Below are 16286 nucleotides of genomic sequence, written 5' to 3'. Positions count from 1 at the left end.
TGCCACCATGCCCAACTAATTTTTGCACTTTTAGTAGAGACGGGATTTCACCATGTTGGCTAGGATAGTCTCGATCTCTTGCCCTCGTGATCCGCCCGCCTCAGCCTTCCAAAGTGCGGGATTACAGGCATGAGCCACTGCGCCTGGCCGGATAGTGTTTATTTCTGATTGTTCACTTCGTTGACTCTCTTTTTGAAGGTTAGATTTGAAGGGTTTGTCTTGATGGGAATGTTTTACCATCTTCTATTTCTACCCTGGTGTTCGTTTATCCCTTTTAAGCTATTTTGAGGTTCCTGGTACTTGGGTACCTCAGTCTGGAGCTAGATCTTCTTTCAAGCCTGAGGCATCTTGTCCCTCCCTGATATTTGGCAGAAATCAGATTGAATCTTGAGATAAGCAGCTTTACACAGATCTTATCTGTGGTATGTTAAAAAATTTCTTCTATGTCTCCAGACTATAGTTACAATCTGTTTTTGGCTTCTTGTAGTTTTTTATTTTTTTTCTTTTGTTCATTTGTTTGTTTGTTTGTTTTTAAAATAGTACTTTAAGTTCTAGGGTACATGTGCACAATGTGCAGGTTTGTTACATATGTATACATGTGCCATGTTGGTGTGCTCTATCTGTTAACTCGTCGTTTACATTAGGTGTATCTCCTAATGCTATCCCTCCCCACTTCCCCACCCCATGACAGGCACTGGTGTGTGATGTTCCCCGCCCTGTGTCCAAGTGTGCTCATTGTTCAATTCCCACCTATGAGTGAGAACATGAGGTTTGGTTTTCTGTCCTTGCGATAGTTTGCTGAGAATGATGGTTTCCAGCTTCATCCATGTCCCTACAAAGGACATGAACTCATCCTTTTTTATGGCTGCATAGTATTCCATGGTGTATATGTGCCACATTTTCTTAATCCAGTCCATCATTGATGGACATTTGGGTTGATTCCAAGTCTTTGCTATTGTCAATAGTGCGGCAATAAACATACATGTACATGTGTCTTTATAGCAGCATGATTTATAATTCTTTGCATGTATGCCCAGTAATGGGATGGCTGGGTCAAATGGTATTTCCAGTTCTAGATCCTTGAGGAATCACCACACTGTCTTCCACAATGATTGAACTAGTTTACAGTCCCACCGACAGTGTAAAAACGTTCCTATTTCTCCACACCCTCTCCAGCACCTGTTGTTTCCTGACTTTTTAATGATCGCCATTCTAACTGGTGTGAGATGGTATCTCACTGTGGTTTTGATTTGCATTTCTCTGATGGCCAGTGAACATTCCATGGTCATGGATAGGAAGAATCAATATCGTGAAAATGTCCATAATCCCCAAGGTAATTTATAGATTCAGTGCCATCCCCATCAAGCTACCAATGACTTTCTTCACAGAATTGGAAAAACTATTTTAAAGTTCATATGGAACCAAAAAAGAGCCCGTACTGCCAAGACAATCCTAAGCCAAAAGTACAAAGCTGGAGGCATCACCCTACCTGGCCTTTGGCTTTTTAAGAGTATGAGAGCCCTTCTGTAGTCCCCAGTTTCATTATCTGAGTTTGGATTCTTTCCACTGCTAAGCGTAACAATGCATTTAGTCCTAACTGTCAGTAGTTGAACATCTGCCATCTCTGTATATGTTGGGCACAAAGATAGAGTAACTTTTTAAAAAGGCTTGCTTTCCCACCCTCCCTCCTTCTGCCCTTCCTTCCTCCCCTCTGTCCTCTTCTCCTTCCTCCATCTATTATCTACCTTTGTTGTCTATCTATCATTGTCGTTTTTTTACAGATAAATAGGAATTTCTAGTGCTTTACCTAAAACTTGGTGTTTATGTTTGGAAATAATGAATGTATGGTATTTATGTTGGCATACTTTATTTAGATATATATGTATATATTTAGTTCTTTGCAAAAGTAATTACAATTAATTTTATATTGTATCTTTAAGACATCTAATTTTAAAATCCTTTCACAATGGAAAAAGATGTAGAGAATGATCAGGAGGAAAAGATCAACTTTCAAGAACTTTAGGTACATTTCACTACAGTCAAGAGAATTGAATATGATCTGAGTCTCAAACTTTGGAAAACTATTTTGATGTCTTTGAAGTACTGTCCTTTCTTCTTGAAATGTATCTGTATGTGCACTTCAAACAGAGAAAACAGGGAAATAAGTAAATGTCTATAATTTGTTGTGATTAATATCAAAATAAATGAGTTCATTTTTGTTCATCTACTGTATTACTTTATTGTACAATAATTTAATAACTAAATGTTTTATACATATCTTCTAGTTTATTTGCTTCACATTCTTAACTTTTATACCAAGAGGCCATGACATTTTTAAGTTTCTGAAAAAAAATCTGTGACTGGTATGAAAGTTATTGTTTGTGTTAAAATTATTTTAACTAAGTGAAAAAATTAAAGCAGTATTAGTTTTTCTCTGTCATTTTGTAGAATAGTTAAATATAACATGTTTTGTTACATTTAGTATTTATTATGTTTGATTATTGATATAAGCACTCTAATTTTAGGCCTTTGAAGACAATTTAATTGAAGCAAGGAAAGAAGTTGAAGTATCACAGAGTAAATATAATGCTCTATCATTACAGTTGAGTAATAAACAGACTGAACTTATCCAGAAGGATATGGATATTACCCTGGTCAGGCAAGTATATTCAATTTTTAACTTAACATTATAGAAATGTCATTAGTCATTCAGAATGATAGCATTTATACTTATTACTAACACCATAAAATAATAACTATGTTTTCTATGGTTATATATGTTTGTGCATTGAGAATCTGGAGTTATTTACACTAAACTGAAAAATTGCTTGGGAGAATGAGTGGGTATACAGGATTGGACGAGCATGGGCAAGGGGTACCCTAGTTTCAGTTTTTAATAAGGACATTGTAATGCTTTCATTCATTGTTTTCTTCTAACATTTCTAGCCATGTGTTACATGATTCTCATATTGTTACAGTGAACAATAATAACTGAGGAACAAATTTTGACTTTTAATTTTATTATGTTCTATATAGTTTCAGTTTGTAAAGCAGTCTTGCTATATCAACATAGTTGATTTTATAATACTTTTCATAAAGTTGGATTACTTGAAAAAGTAAGCACGATACACTTGTGTTTCTAAGTGTTTTTTAAAGATGTTAAAACTATTAATTTGCTTTATAATTACATTTTTCAGAAAATAGTATGAGAGAGAATAAATTAAGACAGAACTTTTCCTTGGTTCATAGATCAATATCTGTCTATCTGTCTACATGCATGAATGGACATGCATGCATATTTGTATGTATGTGTTTATTTTGGTAGCACCAGAGCATGGGATTGAAAGTATGCTTCTAGAGGTATATAATAGACTTTGATTGTATAATTTATTTTAATGTAAAACTAAGTGATATATAAATGATGGATACATCTCTGCCATTCTGGTACACATTGGGTGGAGTTCTTTGGTAAAACTTGTCTGGGAATTTTCCTTCATGATAGTGGGCATTGGTAAGGGGGTCAAGTTAGTGCTGTTTATCAGGTAGTTTTTATGGTTCCATTGGGTAAAATACAGTTTTGTAAATTTGTGCCATTGTGAATTTAGTTTGGATGAGAAACTGTTTACCATTATTGAAGCCAGTAAAATTTAAATGAATTAGAACATTAATAGATTCCTTATATCACATTTTAAAAACTTTTTCATCATAAGGGTGAGGAAAAGTATAAACTTCATAGATGACAGACTGGTTGACATATCAGCTCATATTGTAATTATTTTTAAAACAATGGTGAAGTCAGAAAAGTAATTCTAAATAGGAATAGAACCTTAGATTTGGATGAAATTTAAAAATTTTTATTTATTCATATCCTCTTCCCAATAAGATGGCATACATAGCATTAAGTCTTTTCTTGAAACTTAGTTTAAAAGTTTCTCATGCTTTTCAATACTGCTGTTTTCGTTTTATATTGTTTAAATTTTTGAACATTGTTTTACATGTACTTAGTTGAAATTTGCCTTTTTATAATTCCCACCCGTTTATTATAGTTTTATTATCTGGAGAATCTCAGAAACAATCTACTCCCTATTCTATAACATAGCTCAGTGGTCTTAGACAGTTCTCAGTGACAAAACTTTTTCACTAATTGATCAACTACTCCTATTTCTTACATAATCTCTTCATATACATGTTTCACAGATGTTATCATATTTTGGATTACCTTTCTGACTGTTTTCCATATTGTCAATCTTCTTCTTAAAATATAACATGTAGAACTGCATAAAATATTTCAACAAAGACCTTTCCATTTTAGAGTATAATGGTGCTAGGCTATTAGAACAAATATGGTGTTCATTCTAGGATACAGTGCAGTGTTAAGGACATGGGATATAACAACTATGTTTTCTTCTACATTTTGCATGAGTTTGTATATTTAAATTTAGTGTATTGCAAGAGCTGTAAGTTATTATAAATAAAGCAAGAATATCCTCACATGCACTTTTTCTTATACAATAGTAAAAGAATAATAGCTAGTGGGCCATGTGTAATTGTAAGAATTTGATTATAAGGACTCATAGAGGCGTATGGCCTATGTGAATTAATGCAGGAACAAAAAACCAAATACTTCATGTTCTCACTTATAAGTGGGAGCTAAACACTGAGCACCCATTGACATAAACATAGGAGCAGTAGACACTGTGGACTACTAGACGGTGAAGGGAGTGAGGGTGCATGGGTGGAAAATCTACCTGTTGGGTACTGTATTTACCACCTGGGTAACAAGATCCATACCCAAACGTCAGCATCAAGCAATATAGCCAAGTAATAGTACCACAGATGTACCCCCTGTATCTAAAATAAAAGCTGAAATTTTGAAGAAAAGGACTCACAGAGGAGAAGAATAATAGCACAGAGTTGGTAGTTTGGAGCAGCGTACTTTGTCTTGAATCTTCATTATAAGTTAGTAGTTGAGATGTCTACAGTGTGTCTCCTGAGTTATCTTGTATGAGGATTACTGTTGGATATACTGCATGTCTTATTTCTTTCATCATTATTTCATTGGGAGAGGGTGGTTATGATATACCAGTCCCAGTTTATTGAATCTTTATGTTGTAATCAAGACATGTAAAGCCATAATTGTGGAAAAAGTGGTCTAGGCACTTTCTTATTTGGATACACTTTTCCTCACTGATAGATGATAGAGCTACTGTTTCTGTATGGATTCCCTTCTTTGAAGTTCATAGTCATTTATATTTTATTGAATATTTGATTCATGTCACCCATTGTGCTAAAGGATATTTTTGTGAACTCTACCTCAAATGATTTTTGCCTAGGTTACAGTATAAATAAGTATATACAGTCATTCCTTGGTATCTGTGGGGGATTGGTTTCAGGCCTCAATATGGATATCAAAATCTATAGATGCTCAAGCCCCTTATATAAAATGGCAGTATTTGCACATAACTTATGTGCATCCTCCTGTATACTTCAAATCTTTAGATTACTTATATTAATAATATCAAATACAATGTAAATCCTATGTAAATAGTTGTTATATTGTATTTTTTATTTGTATTATTTTGTTGTTATATTTTTAAAATTATTGTTTTTGATCTATTGTTGGCTGAATTTGTGGAAGCAGAAACCACAGATATGGAAGTCCAATTCTATGCATATATAATGATGTACATGTCTGTAATCTATATAGAGCATATGAATATATTTACCTAGCTATGGCATAAAAAAGGATAACCGATTAAATTGCCTAACCAAAACTTTTGTCTGAATAGGTAATGGTTCTACAATTGAGGTGAGAATTTTTGTTAGAAATTGAGTCAAGACAGTGCAGTCATAATTTTGGTTCAGAAAATCTTCAGACAGAATCCTGAAATTGGATTAATACATCTGGATTGCTGGTTTTCTCAGATGCTTAGCAGAAGCAAGTGAGTTTTCTTTGGAGAATGATAAAATAATCTGGACTTAAATTATATCTAAAGTTTTACAAAGTAAGGTCTAGCACATAGTCAGAAATAACAAGTATGTGGTAAGGAAAGAAGAATAAAAAGATACAAGACCTAGAAATGAAAGCAGAAATCCTAGTTATTTGCTAAAACATGATTAATTCACATAGAGAACCCAAAATAATTTATATATAGTTTAATAAGTTTATCATGCTTGGTGGATACATGGTCAGTATATAAAACTTAATTGCATTTTTATACCAGCAAAACATATTAGGAAATAAACTTAAGAAGAATTTACAATATTACTGGAGGTATGAAAAGCCTCCAGTAATAATGAAAAATGTGTGTTACCTCTATTCAGAGAATTCTACAAACATTGAGAAAAATAAAAGATCTAATATGTTCAGGGAAATAACAAAGTTCATGGTTTGGAAGACTCACTATGATAAAGATACCAGTTCTCTCTGAATAGATATTAGATTCAGAAAATACTGACCATGGATTATCAACAACAGGAAACCATTACCACCCTTAGCCAGAAGGGACAAGAATTAGTATCCTGTGACAGAAGCTGCCCAATAAGAGCAATAACCTTAGACAGAGGAACACAGGCACTGTCAAACTGTGGCTCAGCAGAGAGTGAGCTGGGTAAATAAATATCCGGACCTCTTTCTCCTTTACCCTGGAATCACCAGCTAGTGACTTCAACTGATGAAATTCAGTCAGAGTCAGAAAACAAGGAGCAGTATAATCTAGTCTTTAGAGAGATTGGTCTCTTAGGCTAAGCAGAGTAGAGATGATGAAGATTGGCCCATTATCAGTTACTACTCTTTTTCAGAGCTTTTCTGGCCATTATTCCCTGTTAGTCTTTGCACATGAACTTTAGAGTAAACTTGCTTATTTTTTCTTTGGTATGTTATTAGCACATAAAATTTACAATAATCTAAGGAGAATTGACATCTTTATGATGTTCAGTCTTCTTGTCCCAGAGTGTGGTGTGTCATTTCATTTGTTTCAGTCTACCTCTGTGTCTTTCCTCATACAGGTTTTGAACATTTCTCATTAAATTTATTCCTAGCTCTTTCTTGTTTCTTGTTACTATTTTAAATATAATTTTTCCTTCCCATAGAGTTTTCAAATGATTTTTCTTTTATTGCATACAGTTTTACTGTGCAGTTGTTTTCGTGGATAAAAATTAGTTGTTTTATTTTTACTATGAATTGTGCTATAGTTATTTTGGTACAAAATGATAAACATGAATTATATAAAAATAAATACATGCAGTACAGAAAAGTACAAGGAAGGTAAAAGAAAAAAAATTACACTAAAAATGCATCCCTGGAGAAATAACAGCCATAAAATTTTGTGACCATTGTTCTAGATTTTTCTCAGTCCCTATTTATAAATTGAAGATTGAGTAGACAGACATTTTTAAATAAAAGGAACTATATTGCACATGCTCTTTTGGTAACTAATAATTTTAGTTTTTTCATATAATAAAACAATAAGGCTCTCTGTGAACTTGAGGAGATTATTACATCTTAGATAATTAGTTTTTCTCTATAAGGAACACTATCTTTCTAAAACTAAGAACAAACTGATATGAAAAACCTTGGAGATTCATGATTTTTTTTTAAACTACATTTCATCTCTAGTTGATTTTGGCACTCTGCTCTATATACTCTGGAAATGAGCACATAAATTCAACCATTTTGACTCCCTCCAATTTGTATCTTAAGAATTATAGCATTTATCTCCTCTTGTATGACCACAGTAAACTCAGATGTTTAGGCATAATTCTATATAGTACTTCAGTGTTCATCACTAAACTTTTTACTCTTGATTTGTTCATTCAATACAGTTTGTTTTGATTTATCTCATGGGCCCGTTTTTACCAGGGCTTTCCCTATTGCTACCATATGCTTTCTGCCCCTGTTGGCATCCAATTTAGTCATGTGACTTATTTTGGCCAGTGAAATGAGAGTCTTTGCAAATGATTTAAAGGAGCCATTGTTTGATTTGCCTTTGCTTTTCACCTTTTTCCAGGAGAATAGCCTATTTCCACTACAGTCTGATGCTCCAGTTTGGGTCTTAGAATAGAGAAAAGCAAATGTAATGTGAACAAGCCATAGATCTTTGTTTTTGGAAGGTGTCAGTTTTTTTTTTTTTTTTTTAAATTGCAGAATTATGTAGAGAAGCTGTTCAAAACCCTCTGTTAGTGTTTCCTATCAAACCTGGTCTTTAAAGAGATATTCCTAATTTAATCACATGGCCTACTCAACCCCTTAGACAGCATCACTGATATGGTTTGAATATTTGTCCCATCCAAAGTTAATGTTCAAATTTAATCCTCAGTGTGGCAGATTCGGACATTGGGACTTTAAGAGGCCTTTGGGTCATGAGGGCTCTGCCCTTATGAATGAATTAATCCATTCTCATGAATGAATTAATCCACTTAGGTATTAATGGGTTATTATGGGAATGCGACTGTTGGCCTTATAAGAGGAAGAGAGACCTGAGTTAGTATGCTCAGCCTCTTCGCCATATGATATCTGGCACTGCCTCAGGACTCTGCATAGAGTCCCCACGAGGAAGAAGGCCCTCAGCAGATGGAACCCTTCAACCTTGGACTTCTGTAAGAATAACTGTAAGAAAGAAATTCATTTTTCTTTGTAAATTATCTAGTTTTAGGGATTCTGTTGTAACTAACAAAAATGGACTGAAACAATCACTGGTAAATGAAAGATTGTTAGGTTTATATTTCAGCAGTACAATAATATTCTGCAGAACTTAATATCCTTCATGAGATGGGAAGAAGTATTGTTGGTTCTCAGCATCTTCTCTTTCAGCTAACTGAGATTTTCTTTAATCCTCTTTGATCTGTATCTAGAGGAACTTCCCAAGTTTGAACGTAACAATTTTATGTTTCATAACTTTGATTTTGCTTGTAACTACTCTCATTATGGATTTAAAGCTGTGATGGCATTTTGTTTTCTTTGTATCAATTCTTTTTTATCTTTTTCATTTCATTCATTCAACAACTGTTTTCACAGAGCCTGAGTCAGGGATTACATGCAGATTACTTGGGAGATTCACTTCCAGTACAGAGTGGGAAAAAGAACAAGAATCTGAGGCAGGGAAGGATAAAAAGTAATTTGAGGTAATGCATTGTTGTTCTGGCCATTGCTTCATGATAAACCATGAAGACATCAGGTCACTGACTTAGCCACTCAAGAACTGAGAAACCATGCCGTAGAGCAAGCCATCAGATGGAAGAAGAAAATTTATCTCTCTGGTTTCCTTTTGTGTTTTGTCTTCTGGTTTGTTGCTCATACTACCCCTGTATAGTAGCATTGTTTATCCCAGTCTGGAAACGGTAAACAGAGAAAAAGACTCTAGGCGTGCAGCTGGTTATCCTTCCGTGATGGAGTCATATGAACTGTATATATTTGGCAGGCTGATGTGTCTATTAGTAGGCTGAGGCAGAAAAATGGACTCAAAATTCTAGTAGCTAGCTGAGGTTGAATCTCAAAAGATGTATGTGTCCCATACAACAACAAATACTTAATAAGAGACAGGAACTGTCCTAGGTGCTCTGTTTATAGCAGTGAACAAGAAAGTTCCTGCCCTCACAGAGATATCCTTACATCTTGGCTTTCTATTGGTATTTCACAGGGGCATGGTGGCTTATTTTTTGTACTTCCTCACTTTTCTTCTAAGTTCTTATGTTACTCCTACTGAGAGGTATACTCTTCCTCTGAGTATGCACAATTACATTTCATTTTTCTTAATTTTATTCCCCCATCCCTTTAGATGTCCTGTTTTTCTTTTTTTTTGAAAATTTAATTTTGTTTCAAGTTCCGGGATACATGTGCAGGTTTGTTACATAGTAAATATGTGCCATGGTGGTTTGCAGCACCTATCAATCTTATCACCTAGGTATTAAACCCCACATATGTTAGCTATTTATCCTGATGCTCTCCCTCCCCACACACACCACCCTCCCCACTGACAGGCCCCAGTGTGTATTGTTCCTCTATCTATACCCATGTGTTCTCATTGTTCAGCTCCCACTGCATGCAGTGTTTAGATTTGTGTTCCTGCGTTAGTTTGCTGGCGATATTGGCTTCCAGCTCCATCCATGTCCCTGCAAAGGACATGATCTCATTCCTTTTTATGGCTGCATCATATTCCATGTTGTATATGTACCACATTATCTCTATCCAGTCTATCTTTGATGGCATTTGGGTTGATTCGATGTCTTTGCTGTTGTGAATACTACTGCAATGAACATAACACGTGTATGTATCTTTATAGTAGAATGATTTATATTCTTTTGGATATATACCCAGTAATGGGATTGCTGGGTCAGATGGTGTTTCTGGTTCTAGGTCTTTGAGGAATCGCTGCACTGTCTTCCACAATGGTTGCCCTAATATACATTCCCACCAGCAGTGTAAAAGCGTTCCTGTTTCTCCACAGCCTCGCTAGAATCTGTTGTTCCTTGACTTTTTTTTGGAGATGGAGTCTAGCTCTGTCACCAGGCTGTAGTACAGTGGAGCAATCTCGGCTCACTGCAACTTATGCCTTCCCAGTTCAAGCAATTCTTCTGTTTCAGTCTCCTGAGTAGCTGGGACTACAGGTGTGTGCCACCATGCCCAGCTAGTTTTTGTATTTTTAGTAGAGATGCGGTTTCACCATGTTGGCCAGGATGGTCTCGATCTCTTGACTTTGTGATCCACCCACCTCAGCCTCCTGAAGTACTGGGATTACAGGAGTGAGACACCGTGCGTGGCTGACTTCTTAATAATATCCATTCTGACTGGTGTGTGATGGTATCTTATTGTGGTTTTGATTTGCATTTCTCTAATGATCAGTGATGTTGAGCTTTTTTTCATGTTTGTTGGCATCATAAATGTCTTCTTTTGAGAAGTGTCTGTTCATGTCCTTTGCCAACTTTTTAATAGAGTTGTTTGTTTTTTTCTGGTATTTTGTTTAAGTTCCTTGTAGATTCTGGATATTAGCCCTTTGTCAGATGGATGGATTGCAAAAATTTTCTCCCATTCTGTAGGTTGCCTGTTCACCTGATGCTAGTTTCTTTTGCTGTGCAGAAGCTCTTTAGTTTAGTTAGATAGCATTTGTCCATTTTTGCTTTTGTTACAATTGCTTTTGTTGTTTTTGTCATGAAATCTTTGCCGGTGCCTATATCCTGAATGGTTGGATGAGATTTCCTTCTAGGATTTTTATACTTTTGGGTTTTACATTTAATGAGTCTTTAACCTATCTTGAATTAATTTTTGTATAAGGTGTAAGGAAGGGGTCCAATTTCAGTTTTCTGCTTATGGCTAGCCAGCTTTCCGCTTATGGCTAGCCAGTTTTCCCAGCGGTGTTTATTAAATAGGGAATCCTTTTCCCATTGCTTGTTTTTGTCAGATTTGTCAAAGATCAGATGGTTGTAGATTTGCGGTCTTATTTCTGAGATCTCTATTCTGTTCTATTGGTCCATGTGTCTATTTTTGTACCAGTATCGTGTTGTTTCGGTTCCTGTTGCCCTGTAGTATTGTTTGAAGTTGGGTAGTGTGATGCCGCTGACTTTGTTCTTTTTGCTTAGGATTGTCTTGGCTATGTGGGCTCTTTTTTGGTTCCATATGAATTTTAATGTAGTTTTTTTCTAAACCTGTGAAGAATGTTAATGGTAGTTTAATGGGAATAGCATTGAATCTGTAAATTACTTTGGGCAGTATGGCCATTTTCATGATATTGATTCTTTCTATCCATGATGGAATGTTTTTTCAATTGTTTTTGCCCTCTCTTATTTCCTTGAGCAGTGGTTTGTAGTTCTTCTTGAAGAGGTCCTTCACTCCTTCACTTCCCTTGTTAGCTGTATTCCTAGGCATTTTATTCTTTACGTAGCATTTGTGAATGGGAGTTCATTCATGATTGGGCTTTCTGCTTGTCTATTGTTGGTGTTTGGGAATGGTTGCAATTTTTGCAATTCATTTTGTATCCTGAGACTTTGCTGAAGTTGCATATCAGTTTAGAAAGCTTTTGGGCTGTCCAATGGGGTTTTCTAGATACAGAATCATGTCATCTGCAGAGACAGTTTGACTTCCTCTCTTCCCATTTGAATACCCTTTGTTTCTTTGTTTTGCCTGACTGCCGTGGCCAGAACTTCCAATACTATATTCAATAGAAGTGGTGAGAGAGGGCATCCTTGTCTTGTGCCAGTTTTCAAGGGAAATGCTTCCAGCTTTTGCCCATTCAGTATGATATTGGCTGTGGGTTTGTCATAAATGGCTCTTATTATTTTGAGGTATGTTCAGTCAACACCTAGTTTATTGAGAGATTTTAACATGAAGGGATGTTGAATTTTATCGAAGGCCTTTTCTGTGTCTGTTGAGATAATCATGTTTTTTTTGTCTTTAGTTCTGTTTATGTGATAAATTAGATTTATTGATTTGTGTATGTTGAACCAGCCTTGCATTCTGGGGATGAAGCTGACTTGATCGTAGTGGATAAGCTTTATGAATGTGCTGCTGTATTCAGTTTGCCAGTATTTTATTGAGGAGTTTGTTTGTTTGTTTGAGACAGAGTTTTGCTCTTGTTGCTCAGGCTGGAGTGCAATGGCACAACCTTGGTTCACTGCAACCTCCACCTCCCAGTTATTAAATTTCCCTCTTAACACTGTTGTAACTGCATCCCAGAGACTCTGTGTGTTGTCTCTTTGTTCTCATTGGTTTCAAAGAACTTATTGATTTCTGCCTTAATTTCACTATTTACCCAGGAGTCATTCAGGAGCAGATTGTTCAATTTCCATGTAGTTTTGTGTTTTGAGTGGGTTTCTTTATCTGGAGTTATAATTTGATTGTGCTGTTTTCTGAGAGCCTGTTATGATTTCAGTTCTTTTGTATTTGCTGAGGAGTGTTTTACTTCCAAGTACGTGATCGATTTTACAGTAAGTGCTATGTGTCGCCAAGAAGAATATATATTCTGTTGTTTTTGGGTGGAGAGTTCTGTAGATATTTATCAGGTCCACTTGATCCAGAGCTGAGTTCACGTCCCGAGTATCCTTATTAATTTCGTCTTGATGATCTGTCTAATAATGACAGTGGGGTGATAAGTCTCCCACTATTATTGTATGGGAGTCTAAGTGTCTTTGTAGGTCTCTAAGAGCTTGTTTTATGAATCTGGGTGCTCCTGTATTAGGTGCATATATATTTAGGATAGTTAACTCTTCTCATTGAATTGAACCCTTTACCATTATGTAATGCCCCTCTTTGTCTTTTCTGATCTCTGTTGGTTTAAAGTCTAATTTTGTCGGAAACTAGGTTTGCAGCTCCTGCTTTTTTCTGCTTTCCATTTACTTGGTATATTTTCCTGCATTCCTTTATTTTGAGCCTATGTGTGTCTTTGCATGTGAGATGGCTCTCTTAAATCCAGCACACTGATGTGTCTTGACTCTATCCAACTTGCCATTCTGTGTCTTTTAATTGGGGGCATTTAGCCCATTTACATTTAAGGTTAATATTGTTATCTGTGAATTTGATCCTGTTATGATGGTAGCTGGTTATTTATCAGACTTAGTGATGTAGTTGCTTTTTAGTGTCATTGGTCTTTGTACTTCAGTGTGTTTTTGCAGTGGCTAGTAGTGGTTTTTCCTTTCGATATTTAGTGCTTCCTTCAGGAGCTCTTGCGAGGTAGGCCTGGTGGTGACTAATTGCCTCAGCAGTTGCTTGTCTGAAAAGGATTTTATTTTTCCTTAGCTTATGAAGCTTAGTTCGGCTGGATATGAAATTCTGGGTTGGAAATCCTTTTCTTTAAGAATGTTGAATATTGCCCCCAATCTCTTCTCACTTGTAGAGTTTCTGCTGAGAAGTTTGCTATTAGTCTAATGGGTTTCCCTTTGTAGGTGACCTCACCTTCCTCTCTGGCTGCTGTTAACTTTTTTTTCCCTTCATTTTGACGCTGGTGAATTTGATGATTGTGTGTCTTAGGGCTGATCATCTCATGGAGTATCTTACTGGGGTTCTTTGGATTTCATGAATTTGAATGTTTGCCTGTCAGGTTAGGGAAGTTCTCCTAGATGATATCGTGAAGTATGTTTTCCATCTTGGGTCTATTCTCCCCATCTCTTTCAGGTAGCCCAGTCAGTTGTAGGTTCAGTATTTCTACATAATTCCAAAGTTCATGGGGTTTTGTTTGTTTCTTTTCATTCTTTTTTCTCTCATCTTGTCTGCCTGTCTTATTTCAGCAAGATAGTCTTTAAGTTCTGAAATTCTTTCCTCTGCTTGGTCAGCTTGGCTGTTGATACTTGTGGTTGCATTGTTATGTTCTCAGGTTGTGTTTTTCAACTCCCTTAGGTTATTTATGTTCCTTTCAAACCAATTTTTCTGGTTAACAGCTCCTGTAATGTTTTATCATGGTTCTTAGCTTCTTTGTATTGGGTTAGAACATGCTCCTTTAGCTCGCTAAGTTCATTAGTACCCACCATCAGAGGCCTACTTGTGTCAGTTCATCCATCTCTGCCTCTGCCCAGTTCTGTGCTCTTCCTGGAGAGGTATTATGATCATATGGAGAAGAGGCACTTTGACTTTTTGAGTTTTCATTGTTTTTTCATTGATTCTTTCTCATCTTTGTGAGTTTATCTAGCTTTGATCTTTCAGTTTGCAAGGACCTTTTTGTTGGATGCTGTTATTGTTGCTTTCTGTTTGTTTGTTTTTCTTTTAACAGTCAGGCCCCTCTTCCATAGGGCTTCTGTGGTTTGCTGGGGGTCATTCCAGAACCTATTCACTTGGGTCCCTTCTGCACCTGGAGGTATCACCAGTGGAAGATGCAGAATAGCAAAGATGGCTGCCTGCTCCTTCCTTTGGCTGGGATCTTTGTCCCAGAGGGGCACCAACCTGATGTCAGCAGGAATGCTCCTATATAAGGTGTCTGGCGACCCCTGTTGGGGATCTCACCCAGTCTGGAGGCAGGGGATCTGGGATGTGCTTAATGAAGCATTCTAGCTGCCCCTTGGCAGAGCAGGTGTGCTGTGCTACAGGGAATCCCACTCATCTGGACTGCCCAGATTCCTCAGAGCTAGCAGAGGGAAAGTCTAAGTCTGCTAATCTGTGAAGACTGTGGCCGCCTCTCCCACTAGAGGCTCAGTCCCAGGGACATCAGAGTTCTGTCTCTAAACCCCTGGCTGCAGTTGCCAAATTCCTGCAGGAAGGCCCCACCCAGTAAGGAGGGATGGGTTAGGGTTCCGCCTGAAGAGCCAATCTGGCCATGATCTGCCATAGCCATAGCCACTGTGTGTGCTGTGGGGAGTTCCGTCTGCGTCCAAACCATCTAGTCTTCTGGCACTGGCAGGGGAAGAGTGGCAGACTGGAGCTGCAGTTATGGCTGCCGCCCCTTGCCCCTGCTCTCCAGGAACTCAGGCATCTTAGGCAGCAGGCAGCGGCAGTGATGATGGCCACGCCTTCCACTAGGAAGTTGGTAGCTGTAGGTAGTCGCCAACCCATTGGCTGCTGAGAGGCCACCAAGAGGCTGCCGAGAATCTGGACAGCTCTGCACTTGGGACCCAAGGCCCTGGTGGCATGGGCTCATGAGGGGGATCTTCTGATCTGTGGGTAGCACAGATCCATGGAAAACATGTGGTTTCCTAAGCAGAGTAGCTCCATCACTCACCATTTCCCTTGGCTGGTGGTAGGAGCTCCCCTTACCCTTTGTGGCTCCCAGGTGGGCCGTTGCACCACCCTGCTTTTCCTTGCTCTCTGTGGGTTGTGCCAGCTGCCTAGTCAGTCCCAATGAGAGAACCTGGATACCTCAGTTGCCAGTGCAGGATTCACTCATTGTTTTCGTTCTTCTTGGTGGGGGGCCTCCAACCACAGCTGTTTCTAGTCGACCATCTTGGCCCACCCTGTTTTTCTTTACTTATTTTCAAATGAGGAAAGGTGTAGACAAATTCATTGCTTTCCGCTGTTTCAGATGTGTGAGTTTTGTGAGCTTTGCTTGCTTTTTATATTTGCAACATTGGTGTACATACTATCACTTCTACTTTTCTGAGGGTGGTGTGGGGAGATAGAGAGAAATAAACATATCTGCATAGTATAAGATTATGCTTCATTTCCACTTATTGAGAGCATGCCCAGAAAATAGCATGAGATGGTACAGAAAAATGTACTTTTTCCCAGGTTGATTTTCCCTACCCTTCAGTGTATGTGTGTGTGTGTGTGTGTTTGTTTGTTTGTTTGTTTGTTTGTTTTGATGGAGTCTGGCTCTGTCGCCCAGGTTGGGGAGCAGTGGTGTGATCTTGGCTCAGGTTCAAGTGATTCCTCT

The 16286-nt window shown here is 37.4% G+C and overlaps 1 protein-coding gene across 3 annotated transcripts in view; it reads left to right on the top strand.

Annotated features, from left to right (window-relative positions):
* CNTLN (centlein, centrosomal protein) overlaps positions 1-16286 on the top strand; it is a 389383-nt gene that overhangs the window by 144474 nt on the left and 228623 nt on the right. For 2 of the 3 annotated variants that reach the window (XM_011930370.1, XM_011930372.1), the window contains exon 6: positions 2526-2659. In XM_011930370.1, coding sequence (XP_011785760.1) covers positions 2526-2659 — 134 coding nt within the window. Of the gene's footprint in view, positions 1-2525; positions 2664-16286 lie in introns of all 3 variants that reach the window. The other variant, XM_011930371.1, reaches the window with a different exon arrangement.

Source organism: Colobus angolensis, unplaced genomic scaffold (assembly GCF_000951035.1).
Source record: "Colobus angolensis palliatus isolate OR3802 unplaced genomic scaffold, Cang.pa_1.0 Scaffold86, whole genome shotgun sequence".
Classification (NCBI taxonomy): domain Eukaryota; kingdom Metazoa; phylum Chordata; class Mammalia; order Primates; family Cercopithecidae; genus Colobus; species Colobus angolensis.
The sequence above is the reverse complement of the archived record's forward strand: the minus strand, read 5'-3'. Positions and strand labels throughout refer to the sequence as shown.